We start from the raw sequence: 15,000 nt of genomic DNA on the forward strand, positions 1-15,000 counted from the left end.
AACAATCTTTCTGCTGATTTTTTTTTTGCTACAAATTTGTTTTGCTTAGTATAAGTCTACTGTCATAATATCGTGTTCTGATTACGCTCAAGAAAGTTAACTGCTGACTTCCAACCCACCGCAACCATCTTGTCCTAAGAGGAAGTTCCTGCCCAATTTCGGCTTCATCCTAAGCCTTTTACATTGTGAGACTCTTCAGGTGTATTTCGGAAAGATATCCCTTACAGTTGTCTAGTATGGTACTATTAATTAAGCTGCTTAACTGCAATGAAACTTTAGACTGCTGGTGACCTGGTTTACTGGACTTCAAGGACTCCGAAATAAAGTACCATCAGAACCAAACTGCATTAAATCTACGCACACGGATTTAAACGAGGGCCCTAATTTCTCGCGATGCTGTCTTCAGTATTCATTCATGTATGTCACTCAAACCATGAATCATGGGAAAGAGAACCTCTCAATTAAACAAAGAAATGGAAAGTGTCGTCAGTTCTCAGTTTCTAAGACTTCTCTATTATATCCGCCCTCTTCTTCTTCGCATCTTATTCTCTTTTCCGGATCGGGTACGCATATACTGTCATAATGAAAACGTGATTTAAACGAACCTCAACTGAACATTTCCTGGTCTGCTCAAGATTTACGTATTCTATACTTCCGATACGCGTGTCTCGCAGAGGACGCTTTTCGTATTTATTTTTATATTTATTTTTATGTATTTATTTTTGTTATACATTTGTTCACTTATTTATTTTTATTTTTTCGTGCTCTTGTGTCCCTTCTTCCTTTCCTTCAGATAATGCTATTCCCCTCTATGTGATTGCAAGACTGATGGGCGTATTTGCTACTTTGCGAAAAATCTCACCCTCACACCTTCGCAAAAATGACGTTAGACCATATTGTGAAATTAAGTTCAATGATAGGGCTACTAAATATTCTATGGGTAACATTTGAATAGGTTTCTATTAAAAAATGTTTGTAGGACTTTAAAGTAATTATGAAGGAATGTTGGCAGCTAGACGGTGTTGACTGGAGTGACACCAAGCTTACCACCTCCTCTGCAGTCACGGGGCAAGCGAGACGAGGCGAGAGGGGAAAGGCCGCAGTCGACGTTCAGCTTTCCTTGTTGCAGGATTGCGGTTGGTGTACTAGATTTTGAAAACGATTACAGTACGAGTTAAATGTCGGTGTTTACTCTGTGACAACGTTACTCTTAAACGTGCATTCATCTGCTGAAACAAATCTGGACAAACTGGAACTTTTCTCAAAGTAAGATATGATTTAAAATTGCTTTTGTCTTTACCGGAAGCCTTATGAGGTCTATACAATGATGTGAAACCATATACAGTTGTTTCTTTATACAAAGGATTACTCTTCACCTCCAGCAGTGAGTTATTAAATGACAGTGATTTAGGCTGTCAGTGGACATGACGACATCGACTGGTTGCTTCTAAAATTTGTTTAAGGAGGCAGAAATGTTTTGGAGATAATCTCTCACTTGTACCTGAAAGCGAAAGCTAATGATAGATTGTTTAGATAACCTGGCATCTTCGATTTAGTGTCTCAGAATTATTCAATGGGTAAAGCTTTATTCCGGATTTTGTAAAATATAGTTCCTTTATAAAATTATAAATACAACGAATGAAAAATGAAAATGAATCACATTTTTTTTAAAACGTTTTCATTAGAATGCACTAAAAAGTAAAAAAAATAATTTTTTGAGGCACGCCAGGATTTTCGTACAATTAATCGTGTCTACAAAGATAAAAGCGTGGGCGCCAAACATGGAAGGAAATGCTACAAGAAAAGATAAATAATTGTCAGAAAATCGTGGTCTCAAAAAATTATTTTTTACTTGACAGAAATTGTAAACGATTTATGAATGTAGCTAACGAAACTGAACGTGATATTCTATAATAGACTGTCGAGCCAAAGATGGTTTAAAAAATCCGTAGAGTTATTAACTTATTCTAACGAGTCAAAGAGGGTATGAAAAATCCGAAGAGTTATTCGCTTCATACAAAACCTGAGATACTGGGTGAGGTCACTGTAGAGTTACTAGAGGTCACTGCTGACCTACTGATCATGTAAGGTTGTATTGTCACCAGGATTGAGTAACCATGAAAAATTTCAAGTCTATCGGACAAAGGGAACAGGTCGAAAATTGAGTTACAAGATTTGACCCAAACAGAAAAAAAGCAAGCTACATAAAAGCATATTAAAAGCATATTTTTTTGCAATGGATTTAATTTTTTCGGTCAAACCTTCAAATATCGGATTTTCATAATTTTTCATTATATTGTAATGAATATATATGATGGAGTTAATGTCGATGGTGATAAAGAAGTATGGTACAGAAGCTAATGAAGTTAGAGAAAGGCTATATATATACACATATATATATATATTATATATAATAAATGGGTATAATATATATACCTCTCTCTCTCTCTCTCTCTCTCTCTCTCTCTCTCTATATATATATATATATATATATATATATATATATATATATATATATATATATATATATATATATATATATATATATATATATATATATATATATATATATATATATATATATATATATATATATATAATATACACTGCTGACCAGTCCGGTGCTGCCCTGAAAAACTCTGAATGACAACCAGTAAATTCTCTCTCTCTCTCTTTCTCCTTCCTACCACCCCCTCTACTCTCTCTCTCTCTCTCTCTGACTTCCTCTCCCTCTAAATCTCTCTCTCTCTCTCTCACTTCCTCTCCCTCTAAATCTCTCTCTCTCTCTCTCTCACTCTGCCTTTCTTGTTAAGATAGTTGCTTCAGTTACATTTCCCACCATTTTTGACATTTTATATTTCACCCCTTCTCACCCAACTCTTTCTATTGGGACTGAATTTGGGCTTAAAGGGCATTGGGAATGTCACTATTCATCTCAGCGACCTCAAAAACTGTGGATTAGGCCCTAATATCTGTCATTTTTGACATTTTATTTTTCACCTATTCTCTTAAAAGGCACCAGGAGCATCACTATTCATCTCAGTGACCTCAAAAATTAAGGATTAGATGCTAATATTTGTTGTTTTTGGTTATTTTTACATGACACCCCCTTCCACCCCATCTTCCTATTGGGGCAGAACTTGGACTGAAATGGACTGAAATGGCATCGGGAGTGTCACTGTTCATCTCAGCAACCTCGAAAACTATGGATTAGATGCTAATGTCTGCCATTTTTGGCTATTTTTACAAGTCACCCACTTCCCACACCCACCCACTTTAGTGCAAGTGATGTCTTACCCCCCCACAGCATTCTCTCCCAGGTAGTAAGTCATATGTATACCAAGTTTGGTTGAAATTGCTCAATGCATTTCAGAGTTATGCCAGAACATACACACACACACACATTCATACATACAGTACATCCATTTATATATATTTATATATATATATATATATATATATATATATATATATATATATATATATATATATATATATATATATATATATATAGAGAGAGAGAGAGAGAGAGAGAGAGAGAGAGAGAGAGAGAGAGAGAGAGAGAGAGAGAGAGAGAGAGAGAGAGAAATAAAAACCGCACATCATCCATCATATTCGTAATTTTTGACCACTGAAAACGGCTGCGGCTGAGCGGTCAAAACACGTGACTTCCTTGTAAGGCGTGAACTCACGAGACGTAAAACAAGCACAATATTCGCCACTCTTAGAGGTACTTCCGGCTTCGGGAAAGTGCTTCTGGTTTCATTGCTTTGACAATAATGACACCTGCCGATACATTCTTATGGATACATTACATACTTAGCAGAGGTAACACGTCTTAATATGATATGACAACTTGTACCGTTTGATGTTTCAGGAACGTCAACCCATAAACAACTACACAACAGACCTCCTCCCGTGAGTAATCCTGAAACCTTATTGTGCTAATTCCATCCCTCTTATGAAGAAGCCTATCTGTTGCATTTCTTTTGTGGAAGACCACCGGACCGAGATCTTTTTCCCCTTTTGACCGAACAGCCTATATATCAAACATTTCTTAGATAAATATAATGAAATTCCATAATCATAGTGTTGTGTTACTTACTCGAAGAGAAAGTGTTCATAAGAGTCTGTGAAATGTTAACCTGAGGCCTCGTTTTCTGTCTAAAACCTTCTTTTTTTTTCCCACAGGAAGAAATGACAGTCACATACAGCAAACAAATTTCTACAACCAGTTTCTGTCTTTTTTCAAGATTACTGTTGAGGTGAGTTTATACCCTGAAATCATAGTTCTGTTGCACACATGTTTTACATTTTGTGGAGCATGATCGATTGAAAACGAGTGTAAATTTTGTCTTCAACAGAGGTACTTCTTTCTATACAATGTGTATGACATATAGGCCTATATATAATATATATATATATATATATATATATATATATATATATATATATATATATATATATATATATATATATATATATATATATATATATATATATATATATATATATATATATATATATATATATATATATATATATATATATATATATATACACACACACACACACATATATATATATATAGTTTTATTCCACACAGAAGATGGCAGATGTACTGTTATAATATGCCTAACACTTTCGTCCTCAATGGACCTCCTCCTTGGAGCGTCTATTAAGGAAACGCTCCAAGGAGAGGTCCATTGGAGGACGAAACTGTTGGGCATATTATAACAATCCATCTTTCATTTTCCCATCTGGAATACAACTAGATAACATATCTTCGTGTCTAAGAAGATTACCAGTAATGTATATATATAGTATATACACATATTGAGTCTAAAAAACATAAACAGCACAACGTTTACAAGAAATGTCTTTTAATGACTGAATAACTGAAGTGACAATAATAGCTGCCTGCAAAATAACGGAAAACAGACCTCATGACATTGCGCCCTGTCATTCCAAAGCAGGTGGCGGGGCAGTGTCTTCAAGCTGATCTGGAAGGACCTGATTTTTTTCCTGGCTCTGTACGCGTCCTGCTCTGCTGTGTACAGGTGCGCCCTGACGGAGCCGCAGAAGAGGTGAGTTTTGAAGTGAGGTCATAGTACGACGAAGGTGAAACTGAGAGCTTGAGGAAGACGTACGCGCAAGAAAGCCGCCGGTGCGTGCGAGCTGACATTATGAACAAGCAAGCAGACTTGGCATATGGAATGACTAACCTATATAAGTATACGTTGACGCACAATTGCAGGAATGAACAGATGAGTATATTTAAACACTGACCAGAGTCAAATTCAAAACAGGGTCAAAAGGAGAAGAGCGGGGGAACTAATTTACTTATTCCTTGTTCAGAAGAGAACCGTTTTTCCTTCAGTGCTTCAATACCAAAAACTAATTAAAATCAATGATAAACATTTTGGTTTTAGGAAATGATTCGTCATTACCAGAGCAAGTAAAATTTGATATAATAATACCCAAGTAAAGTCAGTAACGGTGTCAAACACTTTTTAAAACGATTTGCTCTTAAGCTAACTGATCTGAATCTTAAAGGTATTAGCATTTGTAAAGTATGCCGAAAGCCTCATGTCGGCTCCCCATTGTGTCAGGATAGCTAAAAATAAGTTCACTGCTCAGTTCAATCCGATGCATGTACAGATCTTGAATCGTCTGCGTTCATCTAACAAACCTACCTAACTACGCGCTGTATTCCAGAATCTTTGAAAAGATCGCCCTCGTGTGCGAATCCTACAGGAATGCCGCCCCTATATCCTTCATCCTAGGATTCTACGTTTCCATCGTCGTATCTCGTTGGTGGGAACAATACATGCTGATCCCGTGGCCTGACGACGTGTGCCTTTTGACTTCAGCCTATATCCAGGGAAAGGTAATGTAAGAAGCCATATTTCTCAACACTAACGTCTAAGCATTTGATTGTTGAGAGAGAGAGAGAGAGAGAGAGAGAGAGAGAGAGAGAGAGAGAGAGAGAGAGAGAGAGAGAGAGAGAGAGAGAGAGAGAGAGTTATTTGACACATGTAAATGAACTTAAAGATACTCACATAGGCTAATACATACACTTCCTTTTCAGGATGCCCGTTGCATATCGTTACGGCGTGGTGTTGCCAGATACATCAACCTGGCTTTTGTACTTTCAGTTGCCAGAATTTCCCCTCGAGTGGCAAAAGTTTACCCCAATTATGATCACCTTGTCAAAGCAGGTTAGTGCACTGTTTGACTTCACGTAAAGTATCGTATGGGAATGATGTGATTCTCGCATGAAAAATTATGCATGAAAAACTGTTTTCAAAACATTTCAAGACGTTGTATTCGGCACCCGTGGTATTTACTTTTGGACTTAGAAACATTTTTTCATAGTCTCTAAACTCGACAGCGTTATTAACAGACACAGCATGTGTTTGAGGAGAAATTTAGGTTACTGAATAAGCTCTCTTCCGGATCACCATGTATTTATATATATGAAATATAACGATGTTATTCGGACATGTTACATCGTTAAGTTACGACCCACTTTCAAGTGCCTTTTCCCAAGATTAGCCTAAACGGAAATAGTTTAGTCATTATTGATCTAGCAAGATTCTGAGCCACTGTAAAACCTGAGAGGCACAGAATGGTTTAAAGGGCAGAGCAATAATGCCTTTTCCCAAGATTAAACAGAAATAGTTTAGTCATTATTGATTTAGCAAGATTCTGAGCCACTGTAAAAATCGAGAGGCACAGAATGGTTTAAAGGGCAGAGCAATAGTCAAAACCTTGCAACAACTTGAAAATGCGATCTCCTCCCTGCAATAATTATCTCCAACTAAACAATTCATCCAAGTCATATAATTTTAATAATTGCCTTAAAGGCTCCCAAATTCACTTCATGGGACCACTGTCTGATGCCATTTTTTTCAATCATATTCATCATAAGTAATAGTTATGGCAGGATAACGCAAAAGTGCATGAAGTATAAACTTTTTTTATTGTGCACAATATTTTAACCATGAGTGAGAAAAGGAAAAAAGATGAAATGAAATACGCAAACCAGTAATAGATGTTAGACCGCTAAAACTGCTCGTGACTAAATGAGATCCTGTTTGCGTCAACGAAGGACGAAGAAATTTGAACAATGATTTAGTTCAACAAGGGCTTCATGTTACATACCGTAGAATTAGGTAATTGGCTCACATATTAAAAGTATGAATTTATTTGGATTAAGCGCATTATCTCGAAATCACGATAGGCTACTCAACACAAAACCCAAACTATCCAAGACGAAGCACCACGGCAATCTTCTGACAGACTGATGTTTCACAGAAGCATGGCAATAGGATTATCATACTTAGATATCTTTGAATGTCTTAGTTCCTTTCATCTGCTTACTGATGTGTTTACTTATCCGTAACCTGTTCATGCATATCATATACTTATAGGTGGTTCCAATACATTTATCACTTCACAGGGACGTCTACCCTCTCTCTCTCTCTCTCTGCAGAATATCTCACTGCCAAGGAGAAGAGCATCATGGACATGGTGGACGAAGTGAATAACCACCATCAAGTCTGGGACCCTTTGCCACTTCTGTGGGCGAGTCTCGTCGTAACGAAAGCTCGCAAGGAAGGCTACATCCCCGACGACCACAGCCAAGAAGCTCTTATCCATGAAATTACCAACCTCCGGTATTCATGCAGCAAACTCCAGGAGTACAGCCATATGAGCGTTCCCCTTGTTTACACCCAGGTAATATGAACACGTCCTAGGAGTTGCCAACTTCTTGGGTTTCTCACACCAGTGATAACTTGATGAAGCATGAAAAAATTGATTCCTCTCTCACTCTCTATCATATATATATATATATATATATATATATATATATATATATATATATATATATATATATATATATATATAGAGAGAGAGAGAGAGAGAGAGAGAGAGAGAGAGAGAGAGAGAGAGAGAGAGATCAATTTTTCATGTTTCATCAAGTTATCACTGGTGTAAGAAAGACAAGAAGTACTCTTCTCTGGTGCTTTGAAGCATTATATGGCAAGATGATGCAAAAAGCAATCTTTGCAATGCCTAGGACATCTTTGACATAAATTAAAACAACTGTACTTTACTGTATTATTATCATAAAATTTGCTTAATGTATTCAGTTTTTAAGTATCATTCATATTAGTAAAGTGATCTATAAATTGTAATATTATCATCACAATTTATTACAGTGATTATTGTATTTAGCTTTTATGTATCATTCGTATTAATAAGATACTCTATAAAATACAGTACAGTACTAGTATTGTGTTGACTTTAAGTATACCAACTTGAACTTACAAAATCAAGATAACGAACAGCCGTTTGGAACATAACTCGTTCGTAAGTAGAGGAGCGTCTGTATGTGTGTGTATATACATATATACATACATATATATATATATATATATATATATATATATATATATATATATATATATATATGTATTTGTGTGTGTGTGTGTGTGTAGATTATCGCATTTTTCTCTGAAATATTCAAACCCTCATTTGATACAATTTTGAAAAACACATTCCCTTCCCATGCCAGTGGCCCTTAATATCCAAACCCATAACCTAGTGGCATAGTCATATCTGAATCATTAGAATTGTTCTTATTATGGTGATGGAGTACATGATGACGTTCACCTCATAATTATCTGGTAAGATGCCACTGGCCTCACATGATCGTTATGTCCACACAGGTGTCCTACAACTTGAATGGTATGATTTCTTAGTACTTTTGTTCCATCCAATGCAGTAAAAGTAAAACCTGAGAATATCTGTTACAATCTGCTTCAGATACAAGATATTTGCTTAATTTCTGACCGAGAGAAAAGTAACGTGATACTTCTAACCCTCTGTCTACAGGTCACAACGATGGCTACTTACACCTATATTTTGTGTTCGGTCGTAGGACGTCAATTTCTCGACCCGGAACAAGGGTACAAGGACCACCTCATAGATTTGTATGTACCCATGTTCACAATTCTGCAGTTTATCTTCTACATGGGATGGTTGAAAGTTGCAGAGTCGCTCCTCAACCCTTTCGGGGACGACGACGATGATTTCGACATTAACGAGCTCCTGGAGAGACATTTGGAGGTATAGTGTTAATTAGGGATGACGAATGGTCCTGTGTGTGTCGTGTGTGCGTGTGAGCTGTGCTGTAACTTGGAAAGAGGGTAAATTGCCTCGAGTAATGTTTGTAATTTCCTGCATGCCTTACTCGGTGTTAATAGACAATTTCGTAAATCGTGTAGAATTCAGTAAGAAGCAAATTATTTTCCTCATTAGCTATAAAACGATCGTGGAAAGTTGCCACTAACAACGCAAAAACATAAATATCGAGAGTTTAAAAAGAAATTAAAGAGGTCCGCAGGCAAATACGGCAATACAACTGTTGTAACGAAGATGAACTGTTAATCTGATACAGAACTTCTTGAAGCGATTCTGAATTCTCCGTGACGTTTTTTATGTTGCCCACATTCATATAGGAAGTCAGGCCTACTTAGGCAACATGGGTACCCGCTTCAATATTCTGTCGCAGTTAACCTTACCTGAGCCTGTGCATAAGAGATGATAGGATGCTCAGGAATAAATTTGAATTATGCTGACTAAGAATATCATACTCTTTACTGTGATCTATTACTGAAAGCCTCTGACACAGATTAAGGTCTTTTTCCACCAGTTGTCCTCCTACTAGTATTATACTACTGAAGCCCTATCATATAATTCTGGCGACACATCCTATAAGCCTGGACTAAAAATAAACACTGAAATAAAACGCGAAGCATTCTCTAAGCTCCACCGCAGGATAAAGTCTAGAAATACTGTAGTGATGCTCACCGATGAGGGCCAGTTCCAATTGGCAACTGGACAACAGTCAACAACCAAATGACCTTCTCTCTTGGGAATTTTGGACGATTCGGAATCTGCTTTTGAAAAATTCTGTGCCAGATTAAGAAGTTTACATTCAGCGTAACGAGCCCTGAATTTCCTCATTGATATTCTTTTTAATATCCGAGTATACATTTCTCTTTGCATACCTCGTGACCAATTTCCATAAATCGTTTTTATAACTGACGAGCCATGTTGGCAAATGAGCGAAAGCTCCAGTGTATAATTCTAAATATTCTTACTTATACACTTACATAATTGTGACTTTTACTTATATACACTTAATATGGTTGTGTCTCTTAACTATTTCAAGAAGCATGATAAGGTTTTACTCCGGACAAGGAACACAAAATTATCAGAAGTGAATCCTAAAGTAGACACTAAAATATTTTTTACACTCAGGATTGCAAATCACTGCCATAGATAATCAATGTTTCCAGTGTTATGAAAAAAATACCTTTTAATCTTCCAGGTTTCATATCTAATGGTGGACGGCATGCACAGGAAAGAACCGCACCTTCTTCTAGACCTCGAAGAGAAGACTGGACCTTACAATGCTCGAAAACAGCAGCAGCGGCAGCACAACAATATAGCACCTACCCAGCAAAACCCCGAGTTCTTATACTCCTGCGCAAATCCTACAGAATCTTGCCTACCGAGGGAAGAAGAAGAAACCGCCATGTCAGAGCAACCAGCCTCTAGCAATAGCATCGCAACCAAAATAGTCGTTATCGACACCCACGAGGCCCCAGTTACCAAAAGTAGTGAAGAATCCTTTTGTTCTACTGCCACGGCCATTCCCAATCTCAACAAGTTGCAGAGATCTCGAAGTCTAACTTCGACGAGTCAGTCGAGTAGCGAATGCAGCTACGATTCTTGTTTTTCGCTAATAAAGCAAATTTCACGTAACAACAGCAAAAATGAGTCGCGCGTGTCTTCGACGCAACGCAGGAGGAGGACGTTGGCACCGAGATCTGCCTCGTTTGAAACGGTGCGACTGAATAGTTTAATATTCTGATTATTTCTCTGTTTGACCCTTTTTCAACAGTAGGTAGGTAGCTGTTCCTGAGCTCCACCGATCACATAGTGTAAAATATTAGTATCAATTCTCCGAATCAATCAAGTTATGTAGTTTTCGTACAGAATTTCATTTGTACTTAGTAATCCTTCTCGGTGAATAATACAACCCCGCATGCACACTTTCTTGAAAACAAGTAAAATCAATCTGTATATTATACCCTTACACGTATACTGTCCTCTAGCCAATTGTAAATTTTTGCAAGGCACTAATCTAATAATTTAGAATTAGAATGGATGGATTTTCCTGTTGACCCTTCATATGTCTATAAAATATATCATTAATAGACACAAAACACCTGGATTCAGATCTGAAGAACGTTTCAACCGATACATTTAGAATCCTAAAATACTGAAACTTCTTGGATTAAAAGTAAAAAAAAACACCCAAGAGGACAACGTTAGAATAAAAAAAAGACTTTAAGATAGGAGTTAAAACTAGGATATGTAAAACACAATGGTAAAGTGAGCAGATACTGGTTAGTTTCACAATTGCAGCATTGTATGTTGCCATTCCACATAATGTTATTCGGAAACAGAAATTATAACAGGAAAAAGCATTATTTTATAACTAGCATTAACTAAAGTATATAAAAAATTTTGCAACCCTTGAACGACAAAAACTTTGTTATTATTTATGTTAGAAAGCTAATTCGTTTTCCAAATGATAGCTGATTAAAAGACGCTTCCCCCGTGGCGAAGCAGTGCCACCAAGCATTACGCAAGGTTCTTTGCTGCGTCCTTCGGTCCCTCAGCCCTTTCATTCCTCTTATCGTACCTCCGTTCATCTTCTCTCCCTTCCATCTTGATTTCCACTTCTCCTAACAATTGTTTCAACACTTTCAGCGCTGAATGACCTCATCGGTCCCAGTTTTTGGCCTTTGCGATAAATTGTATATTCCCATTACAAACGCTTTTTATACGTTAAAATAGTTTTGAAACCAAAACTTCTTGGAAGAACCCATTCCCTAAAAATGCACGAAAATTATGCAAACTTTGAACACCTATAATCTTTTTATTTTCAAAGATTAAGTTATTACTTCATAAATTAAAGTGTATTCACAGGCATTTACTAGGCACTAAGCTGTAGGTCCCGTTGCTAGGTGACCAATTGGTTCTTAGCCACGTAAAATAAGTCTAATCCTTCGGGCCACCCCTAGGAGAGCTGTTAATCAGCTCAGTGGTCTGGTTAAACTAAGGTATACTTAATGCAAAAGTCTGTCATTCTTTTCATTGACTTGTTTTTCTGTGGTCAACATTCATTTCCATCTGCCTCTCACTGCTCAACTCGAAGAGAACTAACTTGTAAATATGTAAAAACGATAAATAATAATTTTAAAGAATCATAGCACATGCTAGAAGGTACAAAAACAAGAGGCAAAATGGCAGAAAGGGACAGTGCAAGCGAGGCCCACAGAGATGCTGCACTCTGATGCACTAGTGGCCAACCACCCCAACACCCTCCCCGACAATCACCCCTAGAACCAGGCAGTGGTGGTGTTCTGGTTCAAGGTCTAGGGAGTAAGAGAGATGATGATACAGCGACAATTGGGCATTATGAGGGAGCTTACCGAAGAATTTGGATTAGAACTGAGGGTGACACTAGTAATACAGTGAAGAACAAGTCTAATGCCTTGACCCAGGTTAAAAAGAGCTGGTTTTTGAATGAACTAAAGAACCAGGTGAGCAGTGAGGAGATGTGTTGCCTGACCACTATTGGTTTGAGAGAGGAGCACAACAGGCATCATATGGGTGTAGACAGAACTACATTTTTAGCACAGAAACTAGACTCCAAAATTGATAAACAAATGGCGAAACATGTTGTGAAAAGCTGTTTGCAATGTCAGTCAATTGATCCTGCTCCTATGGTACATGAGGCAGGTAGTGTGAGCATGGACAGAGATTGGAGGAGACTTGCCACAGATGTCACACATTAGAGAAATGTACCGTATTTGTCAATATTTGACTGTGGTCCTAGCAGATTCGTTGTGTGGAGAGGTCTGAAGAGAGAGAACGCGGAGGAAATAGCAGATATATTGAATATGATTTCTATGGAACAAGGTCCTATAGATGAGATTCTTATGAATAATAGTACAGTATTCAGGTTGGAAGTACTAAAGAGGATGTTGGGTGGATGGAATATTCAAGAGATATTTTCATGGCGTCAATAGAGCAAGTGGGAACGGTATTGTGGAGAGGCACCACGGAAATATCAAAACTATCTTTGAGAGGGGAGACATAAGTCTGTTAGAAGCTGTGTTCTGGTAAAATATAACACCCAGGTAAGGGTTAGATGAGAGTAGTGTTCCTCAAAGGGCTATCTACAAATATAAGTGGAGACACCCGGCAAAAGTGCCAGTTACTGTTACTGAGGACGTTGCTCTTGTTCAGGTGGGAGGAGAAGTGTGGGTCAAGCCTCCCCATGCAGTTCAGGTTACCTACGAGTAGAAACTAATTGGACAAGGGTTAATAATTTATTACGTGCTTTGGGCGTACTGTAAAATGTATCACTGTTTGGTTTAAGTGTTGTTTCCAAAGTAAGTTTTGATCTTGTATCAATAAAGCTTCCGACTTTCCTCATTTTTATTCCCTTAGAGTTGTAGGGTATTGAACAGTAACCTTTAGAGTTGGATATAAGCTACAATAACCACTGTCGTTACAGTCATAACTAATTTTATTTCCGTTATCTCTCAGTAATTCACTAGAAGTATATGGGATAGTTTTAAGGCTAATCGGTCTAATTGAAGTTTCTTCAAAAAACTGGTTTGTAGGGCATTTATCGCTCCTGATGGTAACTGGAGATATATTTCCCAAGAGGATTCAGCAGTCGCTGGGATAAGGGGTTTTGTCAGTATGCTTCCTACTTTTGCCTCAGGGTTCAGCTACAACCTACACAGATTCTCTCAGGGTCTTTTATATTTACCGCTATTCTCTGTTTTTTTCCAGCGAGCTAAAAAAAAGTGTCAAATGTCAAACAGATAGGTAACATCAAAGTGGCATCAACGGAATCTGCATTTTCATAGGTGACATCCATTTCCTTTCATTATTTGCTCCTTGTATTGCATTTAAGCTTGATAGTATTTTCTGATGCAGAGATTCTGAGGGTTAGAACAGCAACTGATGTCTCTTATCCATTATAATATTCGTAAGATCTTGCCAATTCTGAATAAGAAGTTAATAAAATTATATATTTCAAGAGCTGTTAATCTAAAAAAAATCTGATGTTTTTCCTCTTTTTCTCTGTCATTCTTACAGCTTCAAACAAACTTTGCTGGACTGTCAGAGACCTTAGAACTGCTAGAAGATGACACAGCTTCAATATAAGGTATTCAATATAAGGAAAGTCATTACCAGATTGGATAAACCTTTCTCTGCCTCTGTCAAGGAAGTTGAAGAGAAAGTTGTCTATAAATCCTGCAGCGTTACGAATTCAAATAAGCCAGCCTTCTTCATAAAACATTATTTACATTACTGTACTGTATACCATAATATATTTGATTTTAGTGTGTAGATGTACTCATGTAGAATTGTCCATGAGAGGTTTATGAGTAGCGTTCCTGTCAACTTCAGCTTGTAAGGTATATGACGATGCATTTACTTTTAGACTGCTGTATTTCCAAATTCATTTTCGACTACCAAATGCTGGCACGATGCCTATCAATCATTTATCCAATTTTTCTTAACTGCAGGTTGAGAGGGCTCTCTCCAGGATCTACAGCAACTTTATTCGTCTCATTTGGACTTTGCTGGGGGTGAAATGTTAAGCAATAACCTTTTGAAGAACTTCTTAATATTCGAGTTGACGCAGATTAAGGTGTTATACGTTTTTTGTCATTTACCATAAACACAAATAGATCTTTTATTCTTTAACATTCGCTACATTTTTATGCACATTAAAACTTCGAACCTTCCTGACCAAGAAAAGATACAGAGCAATAACTCATTTTCTTAGTTCATATCTCACAAAAACTTACAGGACACAAAAAATTA

The 15,000-nt window shown here is 37.2% G+C and overlaps 2 protein-coding genes across 5 annotated transcripts in view; one reads left to right on the forward strand and one right to left on the reverse strand.

The window, feature by feature from the left end:
- Window positions 1-15,000, reverse strand: part of LOC136843090 (sorting and assembly machinery component 50 homolog) — a 68,683-nt gene that overhangs the window by 51,633 nt on the left and 2,050 nt on the right. The gene's annotated exons all lie outside the window — the stretch shown is intronic.
- On the forward strand, window positions 1,013-14,832 carry LOC136843089 (bestrophin-2-like). Of its 4 annotated transcripts, none has more exons than XM_067111051.1 (11): window positions 1,128-1,266; window positions 3,878-3,918; window positions 4,192-4,265; window positions 4,974-5,087; window positions 5,719-5,890; window positions 6,092-6,221; window positions 7,499-7,743; window positions 8,905-9,138; window positions 10,406-10,924; window positions 14,266-14,335; window positions 14,700-14,832. In XM_067111051.1, exons 3-10 carry the CDS (start codon window positions 4,198-4,200, stop codon window positions 14,332-14,334), a joined length of 1,551 nt encoding a protein of 516 aa, XP_066967152.1. In that variant the 5' UTR covers window positions 1,128-1,266; window positions 3,878-3,918; window positions 4,192-4,197; the 3' UTR covers window position 14,335; window positions 14,700-14,832. The 4 variants fall into 4 exon arrangements, with proteins under 4 accessions (XP_066967157.1, XP_066967152.1, XP_066967156.1 ...); XM_067111055.1 differs by having other exon boundaries at window positions 4,977-5,087; XM_067111056.1 differs by lacking the exon at window positions 3,878-3,918 and having other exon boundaries at window positions 1,013-1,266; window positions 4,977-5,087.

This window comes from Macrobrachium rosenbergii, chromosome 11, assembly GCF_040412425.1.
Source record: "Macrobrachium rosenbergii isolate ZJJX-2024 chromosome 11, ASM4041242v1, whole genome shotgun sequence".
Lineage (NCBI taxonomy): Eukaryota > Metazoa > Arthropoda > Malacostraca > Decapoda > Palaemonidae > Macrobrachium > Macrobrachium rosenbergii.